The sequence below is a fragment of the Procambarus clarkii genome, chromosome 44, assembly GCF_040958095.1.
Source record: "Procambarus clarkii isolate CNS0578487 chromosome 44, FALCON_Pclarkii_2.0, whole genome shotgun sequence".
In the NCBI taxonomy this organism is placed as follows: Eukaryota; Metazoa; Arthropoda; class Malacostraca; order Decapoda; family Cambaridae; genus Procambarus; species Procambarus clarkii.
This window is the reverse complement of record NC_091193.1, coordinates 23,272,868-23,294,961: the sequence shown is the minus strand read 5'-3', so window position 1 is coordinate 23,294,961 and position 22,094 is coordinate 23,272,868. Positions and strand designations below refer to the sequence as shown.

At 44.3% G+C, this 22,094-nt stretch overlaps 1 protein-coding gene across 5 annotated transcripts in view; it reads left to right on the top strand.

Moving 5' to 3' along the window:
• Positions 1 to 22,094, top strand: part of LOC123745400 (tRNA (32-2'-O)-methyltransferase regulator THADA) — a 78,889-nt gene that overhangs the window by 1,927 nt on the left and 54,868 nt on the right. For 4 of the 5 annotated variants that reach the window (XM_045725920.2, XM_069300835.1, XM_045725919.2 and 1 more), the window contains exons 2-6: positions 489 to 853; positions 1,046 to 1,168; positions 7,006 to 7,091; positions 14,226 to 14,338; positions 20,514 to 20,813. In XM_045725920.2, the coding sequence (XP_045581876.2) occupies positions 1,081 to 1,168; positions 7,006 to 7,091; positions 14,226 to 14,338; positions 20,514 to 20,813 (587 nt within the window). In that variant the 5' untranslated portion in view covers positions 489 to 853; positions 1,046 to 1,080. Of the gene's footprint in view, positions 1 to 488; positions 854 to 1,045; positions 1,169 to 7,005; positions 7,092 to 14,225; positions 14,339 to 20,513; positions 20,814 to 22,094 lie in introns of those variants that run through there. The other variant, XM_045725923.2, reaches the window with a different exon arrangement.

Genomic DNA, 22,094 nt, shown 5'->3' with positions numbered 1-22,094 from the left:
GATAATTACTTCTTGTTGCTATTTACAAGAAGCCACAAGGTAACTTTCAGCTACAAGGGATTTATATTTTCCAGAAGGCATATTAAATATTATTCATGAAGCAGATGAAAGATTTTACTTAGAAATATATCCCTTTAATAAAAACATAGACAAACAAGTTTCACATAATGTCAGAAACCCATTGTCTTGTGCTGTGTTGTTGAGTAGCCTACATCAGAGCTTGTTTAAGATCATTTTATATATAAATTCCCATTTGATTCTGGTTTGTTTTCAGTCTAGACACACTTGCTTATTCTAGAAAAGTGTAACTGCTTTGTTTCATTCCTTTAATGAGAAATTAGATATATTACTCAGTTGTGTGTGATCTTGTGTAAATGTTAAATGATTGAAATATTCATAAGTACCATTTGAAAAAAGGGCAGTTTTACCAAGTTGATTCTATTAATTATTAGAACATTACAAATTGTGATTATATTTTTGTGCTGTAGGCACAATCTGCACACAGAAATAACACCACGTAAGACCAGAAGGCATGGCAGGATGTACAAAATAGCCCCACTGAAAAATGGAAGCGCAACAGGCACATTGAGAGAGAACTCTATCAACATCGAAGGCCCAAGACTTTTCAACACACTTTCCCAACACATACGGGGCATAACTGACCGACCTCTTGCAGTGTTCAAAGGAAAACTCGACAAGCACCTTCAAAGGATCATCCAGTCAGTGACTCATACATCAGGCTGCGAACAGCCACACCGAACAGCCTACTCGATCAGACCAGCAACTAGAGGTCTGGTCAAAGACCAGGACACGAGGATATTGATCCTTGAATTCATCAACAGGTAGTCAACAGGTAGGTGTACTAAAATATTAACACGTTATTCATGGCAGCCCAATTTAAGGTAGCAGATACTCTAATTGAATTTAACATACAGTACTGTACCTTAATTTGTTAGGTCATATTCCAAAGCTTTAACATAGGCCTACTGCATTTTTGATGATTGTGGAAATTATATGATTTAAGTTCTTCATAATCCTATTGCAGGTGAGGAGACAAAGATACAAAATTGTAATTCCAGCATGGATTCTGTTCAGTTACAACTGCCAATTAAAGGAGGAAAAATTCGAAAATCACACATGGAAAAACTCATCTTAGATCCTCCTCCAGGTGAGAAATTAATTCAGTAGAATACTTATATTTAGCATGTTACTACGGCTAAGAAAGCAGCTTAAAACTTGCTGCTTCTGAATAACCTTTTTTTTATAAAATGGATAATTTTGTAAAAATTAACAGTAAACAGTAAATAAAAAAGTAAACAACACATATTCCAAATTTTTTAATCATTATAAGGTTTCATTGCTGCATTAGTTATTACAATACTGTAATACTGGTAGCTTCCCCAGCCATATGCTGGGGAAGCTGATATATTGAGAATAAGAATATTGAGAATAATCTCAATAATATATTGAGAATTGTCTGTGCTGATATATTGAGAATATTGAGGAGTTTGAAGGGTTTGTGGGTCATATTTAGTTGCTGTGTTAGGAAATAAAACTATACTCTCCTATAAGCTCTCCACCCAAGTTTTAGGGAGAAAAGCATGTTGGTAACATTTACTTTCATCTGATGTCTTTGTTCACGTGGCAGTGAACAAGTACCTGGAAGTTAGAAAATTGTTATGGAGTGTATCCTTGGAGATGTCAGTACAGTAGTTGGCCAATGAGGACCATGATAAGCCCAAGTACAGACTTCATGTCCTCGGCAGTGGGAAACCATGTGGTTGGAGGAACTACATAAGCACTGCTTGGGAATGACATATTGTACATTTCACTTAACACTAATTTTCTAGGAGCTTATCCAGGCTGATATGGAACTATTAGATTTTGGCCTCAGTCACTGTAAATGGAGTTCTTAGGCCTGCCGGGGACCACAAGCCAGAACCTGGCCCCCCTCAGAGAGGCACGAGGTGCAATGGCCTATAGAAATGCACATGTGATTTGGAGCATTCTATGTCTGCCATCGACCGGATCAGGCACCCAGAAAGGTAAGCATCCCAAAACAAACCCCTATTCTGGTTGAAACTACAACTAAAAGTCAAATGAGTGGACTGAACTACCGTTGGAGTGCCACAGGGCAGCATCTTAGGACCTCTTCTATTTCTTATATATATAAATGATCTGCCTAATGTCTCTAATATTCTCAAACCTATATTGTTTGCTGACGATACTACCCTTATCTACTCAAACCTCAACCCACATACACTAAATAATGTTGTGAATAATGAATTAAAAAAAGTCCACTTATGGATGTCAACGAACAAACTAACATTAAACATCGAAAAGACTTACTACATCTTATTTGGAAGCAAATCATCAAATGCAATTCAGCTACAGATAGACAACATTAACATCAGTAATAAAAATGATGGCAAGTTTCTTGGCCTATTCCTAGACAAGAGACTCAACTTCAGCACCCACATTCAACACATAACTAAGAAAGTCTCTAAGACAGTTGGTATACTCTCCAAAATCAGATATTATGTTCCTAACTCTGCTCTCCTCTCACTATATTATGCACTAATCTACCCCTATCTTAATTATGGTATCTGTGCATGGGGGTCTACCACTGCAAACCACCTTAAGCCCATCATCACACAGCAAAAATCTGCTATCAGAATAATAACAAACTCTGCTTTCAGACAACACTCAGCTCCCTTGTTTAAATCTCTAAACTTGCTAAATATTAACTCCCTCCACACATTCTCTTGTGTCAACTACATTTACAAAACCCTGTTCTTAAATGCAAACCATGCTCTGAAACTCTCCCTGGACAGATGTAATAGGACCCATTATCACCACACCAGAAATAAATATCTCTTTGATATCCCCAGGGTCAAACTTAATCTGTGTAAACACTCTATGCAAATTAAGGGACCTAGTCTATGGAACTCACTCCCTAGTGAATTGAAAAACTGTAAAACTTTTGCCTTATTTAAAAGCAAAACCAAAAAGTACCTAACTTCATCTATTTAGTTTCCTACACTGAGTTTTAAATTTGCTCTGTACCTAGTGGTACCCAATCTCCTAATTTTTATGTAATATCAAACAACCTTATCATTGTGTTCATTGCTGTCTTCTTTTATGTGCTAGCCATATGCTGTATTGTGACTACCAATTTTTGTCAACTACCATTCAAGCTGTCATTGCAATCAATCTTTTATTGTTTCTGCTGTATTGTGCCTACCAATTTGTTGTCAACTACCATTTTAAGCTGTCATTGCAATCAATCATAGCTACCTATGTGCTTAAATATACTGTACCTATAATTTTCTCTCATCTTTTTTTTTTTTTCATTCCATGTAATCTGTTATCATTTTTTGTCTATAAATTTTGCAAGTATTTACCTCCTTAAAATTTTCTTAGATTAAGGACCTGCCCGAAACGCTGCGCGTGCTAGTGGCTTTACAAGACTGTAATTACCATAATTGTATCCTCACATTCCTTATGTACATTCTTGTATATGCATAAATAAATAAATAAATAAATAAATAAAAACTCCAAAGAACTTCCTCAAAGAAAAACAAGTAAACGAGCATGACGTCACCATGTGCCGCGTCGCCATCTGCGCAGCTCCCCCCTCCCAAGGAGGGGGAAGGGGAAGCCCCAGACACCTTGCGCCGACAACCCCACACCCCAGTTCTTGGCTGATGTGTTTGTGGCTTGGTCGTGTGATTCCAGCAAATATTTCATGTCTCAGCGCATGCATTGTCTGCATTGCTGAAACTGTTTGTGCCGATCCTGAGGGGTTGGGGAGTCGCAGTTTTTCGCTTCATGTCTCGCGTGTCGGCAGGTGGTGCTCGCTTCCTTATTGGAATCTGCTTGGGCTCCTGGCTCTTATGTTTTTGTCGCCTTATTGTCTCTTGATGTTTGTGGAGTCTGTGGTTGGACAGTTTCTGTAGGCAGCCTCTTCTAGTTGTCATCCGATGTCGGACTTCTTGGTCCTTCGGGGGTCCTGGGGGGCGGAGGGGTTTCTCCTGGAAGGGTAGAGCCTGAGCTCGGGGTTCCTCTCATGGTAGGCCACTGGTGCCAGTTTCTAGGCCGGCACTGCCTTTGGACCCATCTTTGTCTGGTCTGCACGGTGATCGCTCTGTGCGTAACTCGGGTTCTCGCAGAGGGTGTCGGGCCTTTTGCGGGGCAATGAGGGGGTGGGGGGCTCATGCAGTTTGGTCACACTGGGTCTCACGATTCATGGGCTTTTTGGATTGTTTCCGACAGCCTGCAATGGCGTTGGGTGGCCCCTCCTCCTTCGGGGAGTTCCGGGCTGGAGGGGCAGGGCCTCTTCTCCTGCGCTCTGTCGGGTCATCTCAGAGTGGGTACGCTTGGGCGTGGTCGAAACAACCTCGTCCCTCAGGTGGGGTCTCCTGTCTGTTCCCAGTCTCGAAACGGGATTGTGGGCACCTGAGGTTTATTCTGGACTTGTCCCTTCTGAACCCCTGGGTCTTTTGCCCCTCTTTTGGATGACTATGCTATCTCAAGTCTGGCTTCTGTTGGAGCCAGGTGCTTGGATGGGGTTTTTGGACCTCCAGGACGTGTGTTGGCACATCCCGCTTCATCCGGGGTTCAGGGACTGGCTTGGATTTGTTGTGGGCGTCTTGGTTACCGCTTTCATTGTCTCCTGTTCCGGTTGAACCTGGCACCTTGGGTGTTCACTGACCTTACCCGGGTCATGGTGGCCCATCTGCATCTCTTAGGTCTTCGGGTGCTGGCCTACCTCGACGACTGGCTAGTCTGGGCTCCCAGCCAGTTCGCGTGTCTGCTCGCCAGGGATCTGGTTCTTTCCCAGCTCGCTGGGTTCACATTCCCGGCGAACTGGTGGAAGTCCCATCTGGTTCCCTTTCAGGCTCGGACTTGGCTGGGTCTTGTGTGGGACTCTTGGAGCGCTTCCTCCCCCTCCTAAGTCTCTGCTTCGGTTGCGCTCCCGCCTTCGCTTGTTTCTGGGGGGCTCTCAGGTCACTTGGAGGTTGCTCGAGGGTCTGTGCGGGAGCCTGAACTTTGCCATGATGGTCTACCCGCAAGGTCGGTTTCGGCTTCGTTGGCTGTTTTGGTTCCTTTGGGGATGTCCCTTCCGCCTCTCTCGCGACCACTGGGTTCGGCTTCCTGGGGCCTTGCGTCGGCTGCTGTGTCACCGGCTTCCTCTTCGGGTTTTTCAGGGTTCAGCACCTTGGCACCTACCCAAGCCCTCACTCGATATGTTCACGGACGCTTCATCTCTTGGCTGGGGTTTTATGATCAGTGCTCACCAGGCCAGCCAAGGGCGGTGGGCTCTGTCCTTCCATTGGGCCCACAGTACGGTGTGGCAGTTCACGGCGGTGTGGATGTTGCTTCGGAAGGTTCGAGTCGCTCACAGATCGACGATCAGGCTCCATTCGGACTGCTCCTCGGTAGTTCATTTCCTAAACCGAGGGGGTTCGATGCGATTCTTGGCTCTTTGGGGCTGGTCACTTTGGGTGACTCGTCTGCTGAGTTCTCGGGGTTTGGCTTTCCTGGCCTTTCAGATTCGAGGGGTGTCCAACGTCCTGGCGGATGGCCTTTCTTGGTTCATTTCCCCGTCCTCAGAATGGATGGTCGATACCGACTCATTCGGTTGGCTCTGCTGGACGTACGGGCTCCCGGAGGTGAACCTGTTTACGTAGGCGTGGTCGAGGCGTCTCCCGGCATATGTGACGCCTTTCCCCCGACTGTGAGGCTGATGGGGTCGATGCTTTTTGGCAGGACTGGTCGAGGTGGTGTTACCTGTATCTTTTATCCCCAGGTTCCGCTGTTACTCCAGGTCCTAGCTTGCTTGGAGATTTACCAGGGGGAGAGTAGTCCTCTTGGCTCCTTGGTGGTCAGTCCAGCCTTGGTTTCAGGTGCTGCTTGCTCGGGGTCCGAACCCAGGGGTTTTCCCGCAGCTCCGCCTCTTTCAGATGATCGATCTAGTCCATTACTTGGCTGGTTCGATCTTCTCCTCTTCTGGTATTTTTGACTCGGGTCTATCACCATCTATATGGTGATCAGGTGGCTTCGTTAATGGTGTCACACCTGCGTGCTTGTTTCAGCGGCAGTGTGAAGTTTCCTGGCGGTCCTTTCGTTTCCTTTTGTCTCTTCGTAGGTATACTTCGCTTTCTGTTAGGGTGGTCTTGTCTTTTCTCTCGTGGCTGTTTCAGGACCATTATCTTATGCCGAATAATGTTGCCTCATATTGTCCGGTGCTGCTAGAGCTGCTGCAGCTTGCTTTCGGCATTGATGTTACTTTTGCACCATTTCGCAAGCTGTCTCGGGCATTGTTTCACCTCCGGCCTGTTCATGAGTTGCCTGAGCCGTCCTGGTCCTTGGACAGGGTTCTCTCTTATCTCTCTTTGCCTTGGTTTGTTGTGGCCCATTTGGTTCAGGATTGTCTCTCCAAGGCTCTTCAGGATTGTCTCTCCAAGGCTCTTTTCTTGTTGGCATTGACCTCTGGGGGTCGGGTCGGGGAGCTTCATGTTCTCCTCCAGCGCAGGGGTTTCTGCTCTTTTGGCTCTGGTGATAGGTTTGTTTGTTTGCAGCCGTCTCCTGCTTTTCTGGCGAAGAATGAGACGGCTGCTTTCCGGAGGGGTCCTTGGGTTGTTGATGCTTGATTGGTCAGGCCAGAGATGCCTCATGTGTTATGTCCAGTTGCGGCTCTCCGTCATACCAGAATAGGGGTTTGTTTTGGGATGCTTACCTTTCTGGGTGCCTGACCCGGTCGATGGCAGACATAGAATGCTCCAAATCACATGCGCATTTCTATAGGCCATTGCTCCTCGTGCCTCTCTGAGGGGGCAAGGTTCTGGCTCGTGGTCCCCAGTAGGCCTAAGAACTCCATTCACACTGACTGATGCCAAAGTCTAATAGTTCCATATCAGCCTGGATAAGCTCCGGGGGAGCCTCCGGGTCTCACCCAGAAAATGGCGTTTCATTACATTCAACGCTTGTTTTATATTTCAGATGCTGCAGCAGATTTGATCAAAGAAGCCTTTAATGATCTTACTGCACCCAAAATCCCACCACAACAAGTTTATGCAGTGGAAAAGGTGACATTTGTAAATTTACTTTTATGTTACTAGTAAACAGTGTGCAGTTTTGAATGTAGGTCATTGTATGCTCCAATGTGGGTTATTATATACTTCACCTAATGTTACCAGATGCCCCAATTATATTTTTGAAAGGGTCTCAATAGTACAATCGGGGTCGTTCTTGACTTATTATCGAGAATTCCGGGTTCGAATCCCAGGCGGAACAGAAATGGTTGGGCGCATTTTCTATCACCTCATGCCACTGTTCACCTAGCACTAAGTAGGTGCCCAAGAGTTAGTCAGCTTGTTGTGGTATCTGGGGGAGGTCAGTAATTTAATCCTGTGGGGGTAACCTCAATTTAAGCCTAACATGTACTGCATGTATAAACTGGCTGCTTGTTCCCCGACACAATGAATTAATGAATTAAAATATTATACCAATTCATCATTGTCAGGGATACAAAGTCTATACTGAAATCCTCTAGCCATGGGTAAGACTGTTCATGCCAGTCACCCATTCAGTTACTGTCTCATGACCGAAAATTAATTAAATTAAAATGCTTTGTTCATAAATATTTGTATATTTATAGTTGGGTTAGGTTACACAAATTTACAGTGGGGAAGGGAAACTATCAGCAGAAAGTGGCAAGCCATTATGACTATACAGCACTTGAAAGGGATCAGGTTAAGAATTTGGGATAGGACGGGTGAAGGAGTGGTGCCCAACCACCTGGATGGTCAGGAATTAAACTCTGACCTGCATGAAGCAAGGCCGTCACTCTACCGTCCAGCCCAAGTGGTTGGGCATGCCAACTACTTGGACAATCGGTGATTGAATGTCGACCTGCAAGAAGCAAGACTGTCACTCTACCATCCAGTTCAAGTGGTTGGGCTACACAAATTTACAGTAAATTATTTGCCTATGGGAAAGTCATAATAGTAGCATTACATGTAAACATGATAATTATATACTGATTAATCTAGATTTAGAAGCTACATCCTTACCTTGGAGTGTTTCCAGGGCTTAGTGACCCCGCGGCCCGTTCATCGACCAGGCCTCGTCGTTACTGGACTGGTCAACCAGGCTGTTTGGCGTGGCTGCTTGCAGCCTGACATGAATCACAGCCTGGTTGATCAGGTATCCTTTGGAGGTGCTTATCCAGTTCTCTCTTGAACACTGTGAGGGGTCGGCCAGTTATGCCCCTTATGTATATTGGAAGTATGTTGAACAGTCTCGGGCCTCTGATGTTGATAGAGTTCTCTCTCAGAGTGCCTGTTGCACCTCTGCTTTTCAATGGGGGTATTCTGCACATCCTGCCATGCCTCCTGGACTCATGTGATGTTATTTCTGTGTGCAGGTTTGGGACCACCCCCTCCAATATTTTCCACGTATAGATTATTATGTCTCTCTCCTGCCTGCCCTCAAGAGAATACAGATTTAGGCATTTTAGTCGGTCCCAGTAGTTTAGTTGTTTTACTGAGTGGATTCTAGCAGTAAAGGATCTCTGCACGCTCTCCAAGTCAGCAATTTCTCCAACTTTGAAAGGGGCTGTCATTGTGCAGCAGTACTCCACTCTAGAGAGCACTAGCGTCTTGAAAAGTATCATCGTCGGTATAGCATCTCTAGTGTGAAAGGTTCTTGTTATCCAACCTGTCATTTTTCTTGCAGTTGTGATGGCTACTTTATTGTGTTCTTTGAATGTAAGGTTTTCCGACATGAGTACACCCAAATCTTTCACATTGCCTTTTCGTTCTATGTTATGATTTGACTGAGTTTTGTACGTGGTTTCCGTTTTTATATTTTCGTTTTTTCCGTAGCACATGAGCTGGAACTTATCCTCGTTAAATACCATATTATTTTCTGTAGCCTAAAGAATGACCTGATTTTTGTCTGATTGGAGGTTTGCCGTGTCCTCTATGTTGTCTACTCTCATGAAGATCCTAGTGTCATCTGCAAAGGATGATACAGTACTATAGATTGTGTCCTTGTCTATGTCTGATATGAGGATGAGAAAAAGTACTGGAGCAAGCACAGTACCCTCAGGGACCCTCTTCAGCAAGCACAGTACCCTCTTCACGGTTGATGGGCTGGATTTTATTTTATTGACTATTACACATTGGATTCTGTTAGTCAGGAAATTGTAGATCCATCTGCCTATTTTTCCGGTAATTCCTTTTGAACGCATTTCATGTGCAATAACACCATGGTAACATTTGTCGAAGGCTTTTGTGAAATCTGTGTAAATTACATCAGCGTTTTGTTTGTCTTCCATGGCATCTAATGCCATGTCATAGTGGTCCAGCAACTGTGACAGGCAAGAGCGTCCTGTTCTGAAACCATGTTGTCCGGGGTTATAGAGATGCTGTGATTCCATATATTTTGTGATCTTACTTCTTAGTACTCTCTCAAAGATTTTTATGGTGTGCGATGTTAGTGCTATTGGTCTGTAATTTTTTGCCTCTTCCTTATTACCTCCTTTATGGAGTGGTGCTATCTCTGCTGTTTTTAGTATGTCAGGAATAACACCAGTATCTAGGCTTTGTCTCCAAAGAATGTGAAGGGCCTGTGACAGTGTTTTTTTTACAGTTCCTGATGAATATGGAGTTCCAAGAATCAGGGCCTGGTGCAGAGTGCATAGGCATATTGTTTATGGCTTCTTCAAAATCCAGTGGGGATAGGGTGACATCTGATATATATGATTTGATGCTGTATCATATCCATGAAAAATTAATTTGGGTTATCAATCTTTAGTGTGTTTAGTGGCTTGCTGAAAACAGAGTCGTACTGCTTCCTCAGTATCTTGCTCATTTCTTTGTTGTCATCAGTGAAAGTTCCATCTCCCTTTCGCAGGGGTCCGATACTAGATGTGATTTTTTATCTTGATTTAGCATAGGAGAAAAAGTATTCGGATTTCTCTCTATTTCACTGATAGCCTTTTGTTCTCTTTGCCTTTCCTGGGTTTTGTATGATTCTTGTAGCTTCAGTTCAATTGTTTCTATTGCTCTACCTAACCTTCTTCGCCATTCTTGAGATAAGGTGCGACTCTCAAGTTGTTCTGCGATTCGTTTTCTTCGCCTATAGAGGGAACGACGTTCTCTTTCCAATCAGCATCTCTTCCATTTTTTTCTTCGGGGTATGCGGTTTGAGCATATTTTTAGTGCTACTGAGCTTTTTTTTCCAGGCACTGGTTCAGGTTTGCATTTTCTAGCTGTTCTTCCAAGCTTATTTCTGTAAAGTCTTGGTTTATTTGCTCCCAGTTTATCTGTTTATTATTGAAGTTGAATTTGCTGAACTCTTCTCCACCAGGAATCGAGACGGGTTCTGAAAGTCTATTCCCCATGCTTGTCAGAACTTCAATTAAGTTGTGATCTGAATAACAGGTATTTGTAATCATTATGTTCTTGATCAATTCATCATTACCTGTACAGTACTGGTGAAAATGAGGTCCAGCATGTTCTCCTTCCTAGTTGGTTCTACTATTTGCTGGTTTAACTCTTTAGTTGCGCAAGACATCATATGATGCATTGAGTGACTTGCAGTAACTTGCGCTTGACATCATATGATGTTTTGGAGTACTACGCAAGATTTAAACGGCCCGCGGATACACAGGGTTCACCACACCTTCATCAGGGCTCTTGTAAACAGACGCCATTTAAAAAAAAAATGTGGGCCAAATTCCCGGGTGTGAGGGGCCTCAGTATTGAGTGAGCTACCAAGCCTGATGCACGCAGCATGAGCTCACAGCACTGCTGTTTAGCTGGTGACCACAGTATCGCTTAATAAGAATGCCATAATATACATTTGCATGCTATTATTTAGCGATGATATTATTACAGAAGACCCCTGACTGTGATAAAAATGACCAGGATTCTGAAAATAGCAGGATTGTTGTGATAATTAGCGCTGTAGTGGGAGGAGTAATCTTGGTGGGGAGGGAGGTAGTATTATCTGCTGACTCTGTGTGACCACCTTTTACTGTCTGGACTCACTGTACCAGCTTAGTTGTTTGCTATGGTAAACAAAACATGCAGATACTTATATATAACGTCTGTATATAAAAGCAAAAACAGTATGGTGGGAGGAGAATGGTGGCGAGTCAGGTGAGGTGAGGGAGGGAGGAAGGGAGTGGCAGCCAGTGGCGGGCTGCCACTGGCTGCCACTGCCACTGCCACTCAACATACCAACTTAGTGGTTCGTTATGGTGAACACTAATGTAGATACATGTACTTATATATAACGAGTATATACAGTGTAATAACAGCAAAAGGAGTGTGGGGAAGAAGCCATTTTGGTGATGGGTGTGGCAACATCTGCATGATTTGTCATGTTGGTAGGGGTGGCCACTATGCTGTTTGGGCATTATACCGGCTTAGTTGAACAGTTATGGCGAACAAAACATGTAGATACTTATATATAACGTCTGTATATAGGGTAAAAACACCACAAACAGTATTGTTGGGGATGAAATTTAAGTGCATCTGACCTTGAATGTGTGAGGGAGGCAGCTGACTGTGTGTAGCGACATCTCTTAGTGCCTGAACTAACTATATCAACTTAGTTGTACAGTTATGGTGAACAAAACATGCAGATACTTATATATATAACGTCTGTATATAGTGAATAAAAGCAAAAACAGTATGGTGGGAGGAGAATGTGGGTGAGTCACATTCTTGAGTGAGTGGTGAGGTGAGGTAGGGAGGAAGTGGCAGCCAGTGGCGGGCTGCCACTGTCTGCCACTGCCACTACCAGTGAGCATGCCAACTTAGTGGTTCGTTATGGTGAACACAAATGTAGATACTTTTATATAACATCTGTATATTGTGAATAAAAGCAAAAACAGTATGGTGGGAGGAGAATGTGAGCGAGTGAGGTGTTGAGGCAGTGAGTGGCAGCGAGTGGCTGACTGGTGTGTGGTGGTCACTCCTCGTTGCTTTTTGACTCATAATACCAACTTAGTGGTTCGTTATGGTGAACAAAACATGCAGATACTTATATATAACCTGTGTATATAGTGTAATAACCGACAAAGTATTTGTTCACTGCTTGATGAACATAATAATTGAATCAACAATATGCACACCATATTTTTGAGTACAGCGATGATTCACTCATTTTATTATATAAATATATCACACTACACACTATTGAATAATATTACAGCAAAAAAACTACTTAAAATCAATCAGAGACATTGAAATAATTAGGTAATTATCTCTTTGTGGCAACTCCAGCCTGACAGCTGGCGCGCAACAGACCATCTGGGACGCACGCTGAATCAGCGCCTGTTTTTTGCCAGACTTCCCCACCCTATAGCGGGCAATATATGCCACTTACAATTTTTTTATTATTTTTCCCGTGATTAGAGAACACAAATTAACAGGTTTAGAAGAAAAAATATTATTATTTTTTTTTTTTTTTTTTGGTATGCGCCTGTGGGTGACAAATAATAAATAGCCCGGCGCCACACAAGGGTTAAGGTAAACCTGTCACTCATCCGTAGCAGGTCATTTGCATGTGCCTGTTCATTTAGGCTACTCCCTGGTATTCTTTCTGGTATAACTGTATTAGCTAGGTTCTTCCATTTCAGTTGCCATGGTTGAAGTCTCCAAGCAGGATGATGTTTGGGGCTGGATTTGTGAGGTTTTCCAAGCAGTGTTCTATTTTCATAAGTTGGTCTTTAAACTGCTGGTGATTTGCCTCCGGTGACTTATATACAAGGACAATATCTACATTTAAGATCTCTATTTCGATTATCAGCACTTCCACCATATCATTTGTGGTGTTTAGCAGCTCAGTACAGATGAGTGTCTCTTTGATGTAGAGGCTGACCCCACCCTGTAGCCGGTGTTTCCTGTCACATCTGAGAAGATTGTACTCCGAAATCCATATTTCACCAACATGGTAGTCCTTGGTGTGAGTTTCCGTTAGGGCTGCAAACACTGCATTTGCCTCATGTAGGAGGCCATTTATGAATTACACTTCGTTAGATTTGTGTTTTTATACCCTGAATGTTTGCAAATAAAAATGATGTTATGTTTATGGAAGTGCTAAATGCTTTACTTGGTGTTAGTATCTGAGGCTCTGGTAAGGAGGCCACTGTGTTTGCGTCCTCTCCAGCATTTGACCGAGTTTGTGGTAGAGTCTGGACATTTTTAGCCATTCTTCTCCTCCTCCTCTTGCTAAAAAATCATCCTGGTAAGTAGTGTTGTGACTGCTTTCATCGAGGCTGTTTGTCGGTCTTATTCGGCTGGTACCCCTTATATGGAAAGCTGGACATTTCATATTGAAGCACTCTTTCCTATCTAAGGAGTTCTTGCAAAGTTCTGGGTGGGGGAAAAAATTCACAGCTTTCGGTGCATTTACCTGTACTAAGCAGGATTCTGCACTTTCTAGGGTGATTGTACTTGCATATTCTATTTGTTCTTTCCGATATCCATCAATCAGTGGTTTAAAAAAAATCATTAGAGTTAACATTTTCAGATTCAGGAGCAAGGGTCACAACAGTGCACACACATTGGGCTGGAGCCAGGTGGCTGAGTGGACAGCGCTCAGGATTTGTAATCCTTGGGACCGGGGATCGATCCCCGGCGATGGCGGAAACAAATGGGCTGAGTTTCTTTCACCCTGATGTTCCTGTTCACCTAGCAGTAAATAAGTACCTGGGAGTTAGATAGGTGTTACAAGCTGCTTCCTGGGGGGGTGTGTGTGTGTGTGTGTGTGAAAAAAAAAGGTGATTAACAGTTGAGAGGCGGGCCACAAGAGCCAGAGCTCAACCCTTGCAAGCACAACTAGGTTAATACTAGGTGAATACATCTGTCCTGCATTATTATAATTATTACCAGTAACCAGTATGATTGCAGGAAAAGTTTGCTTCCATAATGAAAACACTATGTAACATTAACAGTTACATTATTAGTTCAAACCACAGTACTGTGATATATATTTTATTATTTATGGTAAGAATAATATTTAGAGTGGTAGAAATTTCCTGTATTCCTGTCCTTCCATGAATAGTACTCATTACATTTCCAGTAGTCATTATAGTCACTTCAAATTATGGAATAGGTCGACATAGTAATTCCCTTTTCATTCGCCTATGTTTGATGTAATCCTGTTAAGTTTTTCAATGTAAATTTGTTCTAAATTTGCAGCTTGTATCAGCAGCATCAGGCTCCGAAGAATCTGCTAAAATCAGTAGTGCAATCCTCATGTCAGCTTTGTTGCAGCTGAAACCAAAGGTACAACTTAGAAACAAGATAATGAAGTAAGTTCACATTGATTAACCCTTAACATGCTCGGGGTCTAATATACTGCTATCCACACAGGCGCATGTCATTTTGAAAAAAAAAAAAAATTTTTTTTTTGCTAATCTGTTAAGTTCTGTTCACTGATCACGGGAAAAATAAAAAAAAAATTCTATTGTACTTACTTTTGTTGCAATAGAGCCGAGAAGCTCTGCGATGACGTCACAATCTGCATGGTCGCTCATGCAGTACACGCCCGGGAGATGTTGCGCGCGGTCCTCAAACAGCCAGAGTTGCCACAAATATATTTTCACGCTATTTATTTACAATGTCTAAGCGCATTTTATCTAATTTTTTTCACTAATTGTGTTTCAAATACTGTTTGAACATATTTTGTATCAATAATTGTTGCATATTTGAGTATACACAGGCGCACACAAATGTTTTCAATTACGGCAATATAATATGTCATTACAGTCTATTATATTATATGTTCTGCTTATATGTTTACATATTTACACACTCGCACACGCTATACACACTTTGAAGCACACTTAGAAGATTTCTAGACTGTGGTAGTCATTGAAGCAGTCGACAGCACATAATGGGATACCACACGTTTCACACCATGTTTGCACAAGCTTCCGTTTCTTGTCTCTATGTGTCGTTGTTTTACACACCAAGCAATCACGTTGGGCTATTGCACGCTTCACACCAGGTGGCAAATACTTAAGTTTGTGTGCTAGGAAGCCTTCAGTGTGAGCGAGGCGTGGAGTACCAGCATGCTGCAACAGTGGGTTTATGATGGGCCGCTGAATACCTGGGACATCTTTTGCAAACTTTCCTAATAACTGTATTGCAGCATCAAATACAAAGTCACGGAAAGTGGGCTTACGTCCAGTTCTCACAAGGTACATGTTGAAACAGTTCAGCATGCTCATGTCCACAAGATGGAAGAACACTTTTTTCGTCCACCTACATGTCTTCCGCACACACTCTGCAGTGCCAATCATCATGTCTGATTTATCAATCAACCGCATGTTGATATTATAGTCTAAAACACAGTCTGGCTTATATAGTGGTGCGTTTGTTTTATGGCTCACTTTCCCACTGTTCACCATTGTTCCATCATGAATTGTTGTCAACAAGTTCACCTCTCTTTTGTCTTTCCACCGAACTGACAGAATGTTATCACTTTTCCTTCTCTGACACTCACCAACTGCAATGTCGTTGTCAAACACAGGCATTTCCCTTCATTGTGGCTTTACTGTACCAACCAATCCGGTTCTATTTTCTAGCAAGAACCGAGCTAGCAAGGGACTTGTATAGTAATTATCTGTGTATAAAATGTGTCCCTTGTTCATCCACGGAGCCATGATGGTCTTCACTACACTCCCCGAGAATCCATGTTCGTCGTTACCGGGAATGTCTACATCACTAGCCGAGTACAGAATCATGTGTAACACGTATCCTGTCTCACAATCACAAAGAACAAAAAATTTCAGGCCAAATCGGTTTCGTTTCGAGGGAATGTACTGTTTGAATGGAACACGTCCCTTGAAAAGTATGAGAGATTCATCAACCACCAGCTTCTGTGCTGGTACGTAAAAATCTCTGAATTTTCCAATAACATCGTTCATGTAGTGCCTCACTCGCCACAGTCTATCATCAGGTGTTCGGTCCTGAACACTTCCAAAATGTAGACACCTGAGGAGTATCTGAAACCTGTCTCGTGACATATATTTCCCGAATAAAGGTGTTGGTATTGTCTTGTCCTTGCTCCAATAGTCATTTATTGCATGTTTGTGACAGTGCTTCATCAACAAACAGAGTGCCAAAAACACATACATTTCCGCCACTGTGGTATTTTTCCAACGCTGCAGTCGTGAAAATTCTGTGATTTCCCTCTCAATCAGGTAAGCAGCATGCAGGTTCGTTTGGTGTACAATGTATTCCATGAGTGGTTCATCATAGAATGCTGTAAAATATTCCATCTCAGCCATGTCCTCACCTTGATTAGGGAAAAGGTTTGTAATCCCTACATCTTTATCGTCAAAGTGAGGAATATTAGGAATAAAATCGTCACCATCACTCCACTCAAGCACACCAGGCGTCCTGCGAGATGCAGAGGAAAGACGGCGAGGAAGCGATGCATACCGGCGACCAGGAGCTGAATACCGTCTGCGAGAAGCACGGCGGCTACGTGCACGTGAGGTGGGTGCACGTGAACACGAGGGTCTTGGTCCCTCATGTGGTGCTATGCGGTGGCGCTTGGCTGGGCGAGATGCTGCTGACGCGACAATTTCTCGCCCAGTTACACCACTGGTACCAGCCACAGGCTCAATAAAACTTTGATCTGAGTCACTAAACCCAGAAAAGGAGTCACCTCCCTCTGACTCGTCACCCTCAAACAGAAAATATCCACAGGAACTGTGAGGTCGTGGTAGAATTGGGGTAGAAAATGGGCGAGGAGGCATGGGAGATCGTATAGGCCTCGCCATAGCATGGCGGTCATTCTCACTTTCACTGCTGCTGCTACTATCTCCCGACAACTGTGTATAATCCTCATCGTTGTCTGAATCGTCAAACACACTTTCTTCACCTTCAGAGAATAATTCGTGGGCTATTTGCTCTGGGGTGAGGGACTGAGTGATGCGTGCTCGTGAGGCGTTTGACCGTGCGCTCGCCATGGTGACTCTCGCTAAACTGAGGCCTCCCATGCCATCGGAGCGTGAGCTGGATTTTTTTTCAAAATGGCCGCTGTTTACTAGAGCCCCTGGGCAGCGTATGGGACCCCCAGCTACACCGCGGGCCATTCAAATCGTGCGCGGTACCCATACACTTCATATGAAGTGAAGCGCAGTTGACTGGTAAAACGATTTACACTTCATATGAAGTGATGCGCACTTTAAGGGTTAACAACCTTCATATATTAATACTCTTTAATCCCTGACTGCACAGAGAAGTGCTTGCATATGCTCTCTAAGCTTGATTCTTTGATATTGTTTATACACTCAACATCCTCTCTCCAGACACCTTGGGTCCAACTGTGATTGGATATGTAGTCGTGTTTGGATAAGTAGTCAAATTCTCCCCCAAGTACGAAAAATAATAATTTTATGTACAAAAGTACGTAACAATACATTATTGTTTCACTAGATACTTCAAGAAAAATGCCACAAAATATTGGTACAGTACAGTAAAAGTACTCTCTCATGATCATTGGGTTCGTCTTCCTGGGACCTTGTGGTGGTGCTGCATCGCCAGCATCCTCTTTGAGGTTTTTGGGGTTCCGTGCCTTGGCTCCTCCCTGAGCCTTTGCTCAATGTGTTCACGGATAGGTCTTCTCTTGGGTGGGTCTTTGTGACCAGTGCTCACCAGGCCGGCTTGGGACGGTGGGATCCGTCCATCCGTCAGGCTCACAGCCCGGTTCGGGAGTTTGTGGCTGTCTCGTTTGCGCTTTGGAGGGTTTGGGTCACTCGGGGTTCTACCATCCGGCTCCATACGGACTGTTCTCTGGTGGTTCATTGCCGGAACCACGGGGGGTTCACTTCAGTCTATGCTCCTTTGTGGTTGGTCCCTTCGAGTGGCTCATCTGCTGGATTCTCGGGGTTTGGCTCTCCGTGCATTTCATGTCCGGGGTGTGTCCTACGTCCTGGCGGACAGCCTGTCTTGGTTCATTCCTCTGTTCATGGCTTGGCCGGTCGTCACCGACTCGTTTCATTGGCTCTGCCAGACGTACGAACTCCCGGATGTACGGACTCCCGGACGTACGGACTCCCGGATGTACGGACTCCCGGATGTACGAACTCCCGGATGTACGGACTCCCGGACATGGACATCTTCGGGTCGGTGTGGTCTCAGAGTCTCCCATTCTATGTGGCGCCATTCCCCGCCTGCGAGGTTTCGTGGTGGATACCTTGTGGCAGGACTGGTTGAGGTGGAGTTACCTGTACCTCTGCCCCCCCAGTCCAGCTGTTGCTTCAGGTTCTGACTTGGTTGGAGTCCTTCCCAAGGAGAGTAGTCCTCGTGGCCCCTTAGTGGCTGGCCCAGCTTTGTTTTCAGACGCTGCTTGATCGGTGTCTGAACCCAGGGCATTTGCCGCAGATCCGCCTCTTTCAGCAGGTCGGACCGGTCCGGTACGTGGCTGGTTCGGTCTTCTCCTTGACTCTTCGCTTCTGGTCTTTTGACGCGGGTGTATCACCATCTGTCAATGGTGATCAGGTGGCTTTATTGATGGTGTCCCACCTGCGAGCTTCGTCTCGGCGACAGTATGAAATTTCCTGCCGTTTCTATTTGCCATTTTCTTGCTCTTCTCTTTCACATCGGGTTCTCTTGTCCTTTCTTGGTTTTCCGGTTTGTTATTTGATGCTTCTTACTATCGCTTTATATCGTGCGGCGCTGGCAGAGCGGCTCCAGCTTGCGGTCGGGGTGGACGCAAGCCCCATTCTGTACGTTCCGCCTCGTTCCGTATGTTCCGCCCCATTCCGTACGCTTTCTTGTGCTTTGTTTCACTTTCGGCCTGCTCATACGCCGCCCGAGCCATCCTGGTCCATGGTCAGGGTGCTCTTATCTTTCCTCTCCTTGGTTTGTGTTAGCCCCTTCGGTTCAAGATTGTTATTCAAAGGTCCTATTTTTGTTGGCATTGGTCTCTTGGGGTCGGGTCGGGGAGCTTCCGGTTCTCCTTCGGCGCAGGGGTTTCTGCTCTTTTGGTACTGGTGGTAGGTTTGTACATTTGTAGCCTTCTCTGTCTTTTCTGGTGAATAATGAGACTGCTGTTTTCCGAAGGGGTCCTAGGGTTGTTGATGCTTGGTTGGTTAGGCCGGGGGTGCATCATGTTTTGTGTCCAGTTGCGGCTCTCCGCCGTCATTTGCGCACCACGGCTTCTGTGTCCGTGGATGCGCTTTGGGTTGGTCCTGTTTCTCTTCTTCCCTGTTCGCGGGTGTGGGTCTCCCAGGTCGTCTGCAGGGATATTAAGGCTAGCCAGCCTGCGGTCTATCCCTGTGCCCATGACGTTCGCAAGTTCACACTTCTTGCCATCGTCTTTGGCCATATGTCTTGGTCTAACATTCGGGCGCGGGGATTTTGGCGGTCGAACAGGGTCCTGGCTGCTCGTTACCTTGTTAATGTCCCTGGGCCCATTCGGGCCTGTGTCACTTTGGGTCGGCAGATGCAGCTAGTTATCTCGACTTTGGGTTGAGGAGTGAGCAGCAACTGCCTCCCGGGTAAGTCCCTCTTTTTTCCTCTGTGGGTAGTTAGCTCCGGGAAGCCCCTACAGAAAACCAGCGTTGAATGTAATGAAACGGCATTTTCTGGGTGAGACCCGGAAGCTCTCGGCATCCAGAACTGTGGTGTGGATCGCCGGCGCAGTAGGTCTGGGGCTCCCCCTTCCCCCTCCCGGGGAGGGGGGAGACGCCGATGCGGCAACGGGTGACGTTATACTAGTTTGCTCAATTTTGTTTGGGGAGTTCTATCCACTTGTTCGTTTTTTTATAGCAATATTTTCACCAGAATTGGGGTTTGTTTTGGAATGTTTATCTTTCTGGGTGCCTGACTCGGTTGATGGCAGACAGAATGCTTCCAACCACACGGGGGCTTCTATAGGCCATTGCTCCCCTTGCCTCTCTGAGGGGGCCAGGTTCTGGCCATGGTCCCTGGTAGGCCCAAAGAACTCCATACACATGACTGATGCAAAAGTCTGATATTAGCATATCAGCCAGGATAGCTCCGGGGAGCCTCTGGGTCTCACCCAGAAAATGGCGTTTCATTGCATTCAATGCAGTTTTTTTTTTTTTTTTATCTCTTAAATGTTTCATTATTTGTTTCACGTTTGGGCTCTATAAACCATTTTAAGGATAACAGTTAGGACCATATAACAAACTTCAGTCATTAGCAAGTGGTTAAAAGACTGTAATCATTGTGTTGTTAGCTTCTGATTATTTCCTATCTTATTTAGTTGGAAACAAAGTGAGGTAAGTATGCAACTTGACCAATATGTCTTCAGTTGCTCCCAGAGAATTGTATAGAAATAATTGCATATATACAATGACTGTAAAAGTATGGTCCCTTTTATATCACTGCTGCTTTGACCTGACCTGGATATAACATAGCTGCCCTGACCTGACCTGGATATAACACATACCTGCCCTGACCTGACCTGGATCTGTGTTAATGATGATTATTTCTCATCCCCAGGTCCCTTCCCTCCATTGGTAATGAGTTTCTGGACTCTTACTTAGAGGGCATCATGAGTGTGCTTATCTGTGCCTTAACAGATGCTGACAATCTCAGTGTCTTAGTGCAGGGAATTTCTCTTGTGGTGGAAGATGCTGGGGCTTTATTATGTCCTGGTAAATCTAAAAACTATAAAGGGAATGAAGACCATTCTGAGGAAATCAAAAAAGAGAAAAGGGAAAACATCTTCTTAGATCTTCATCCTAAAATTCTCAAGGCAATGCTCCAAGGTATAAACCTTTTCTGGAATGGAAGTTTCAGGTAAGAATCAGTTTATATGATACAAATTTAATATTTACTGCACATTAAAATACAGTACATATAACACAAAGTCTGTAATGAATTACCAGCTATGTTGGGTATAAGATATATTTGTTCATATTAATATATTTAGATGATGATATGATTCATGTCATATATTTGGGTGCAAGATATATATGTTCATATTTAAAAAATGTGGAATAGGACATTACTGTTTCAACAGCTGTAGTGTCTAAATTACTGAGATGCAAATCAAATCTAAATAAAGAAATCACTATTAAGTATAATGTTCTTTCACATGTAATGGATACAGAGAGCGAGTTAAAACTCTTAAAATACACGAAACTGAGTCATGATACCATACATGTGAAACCAAGAGAGAGACTAGTTTTTACTAATGCTTGTTTTATGTGCTCCTATATACATACTGTAATGTTATTTCGTGCTTTCTGTATCTGGAAGTAACTTTTATTCTTCTCTAATTTAATTAACCCCGGCAATGAGTAACTCTAAGGCTCCAGCAATGGGCTACCATCCCAAATTGTAATTATAAAAAATATTTAATTAACTTCAAATCCAGTTAGGTAGCTCAGTTGTAGTACAGTACATAGATGAGGGTATTTTAAATAACAATTACAGAAATAAATGCATTTTCTGTGGGGAGCCCCTACGGCTCCCTGGAGCTTATCGGGCTAATGTATGTTATATTAGACCGGGACATTAGCTATGGAGTTCAGACCTACCAGGGACCAGCGCCAGAACCTGGCCCCTTCAGAGAGGTTTCAGGGAGCAATGGCCCTGGAAAACCCTATTGTGGTTGGGGGTTTTCCTTATCTGCCATCGACCGGGGTTAGGCACCCAGAAAGGTAGGCATAACAAAACAAACCCCACATGGTAAGAAACTACAACAAAAAAATGAACAGAGGTAGAAACTTCCTACAATCCCAAGGAAACAATCAAACAATCAATTAATGCCGTGCCGGTCGTCCGCACAGCCCTCCCCTCCCTGGGAGGGGGAGGGTGGCCCCCGGACCTCATCGCGCCGTCTGCCTTCAGTTCGTAAGCTAGTGTTAACCGGGATAGACGCTTCTCTGACCTCAAATTCCTGGGCGGTGTTTGCCTCGTGTGGTGTTCTCTGCTGTCTTTGTGTGGTGTGCGGTGGTTAGGAGTACCTCATCAGTGCCAGGGGCTGCATACGCTTAGAGGCTTCCTTCCCTAGGTGCCCTGTGAGTACTGCCCCTGCGTGTCAGGGTTATCTTCCCTGGGGCGTTCGGGAACCGC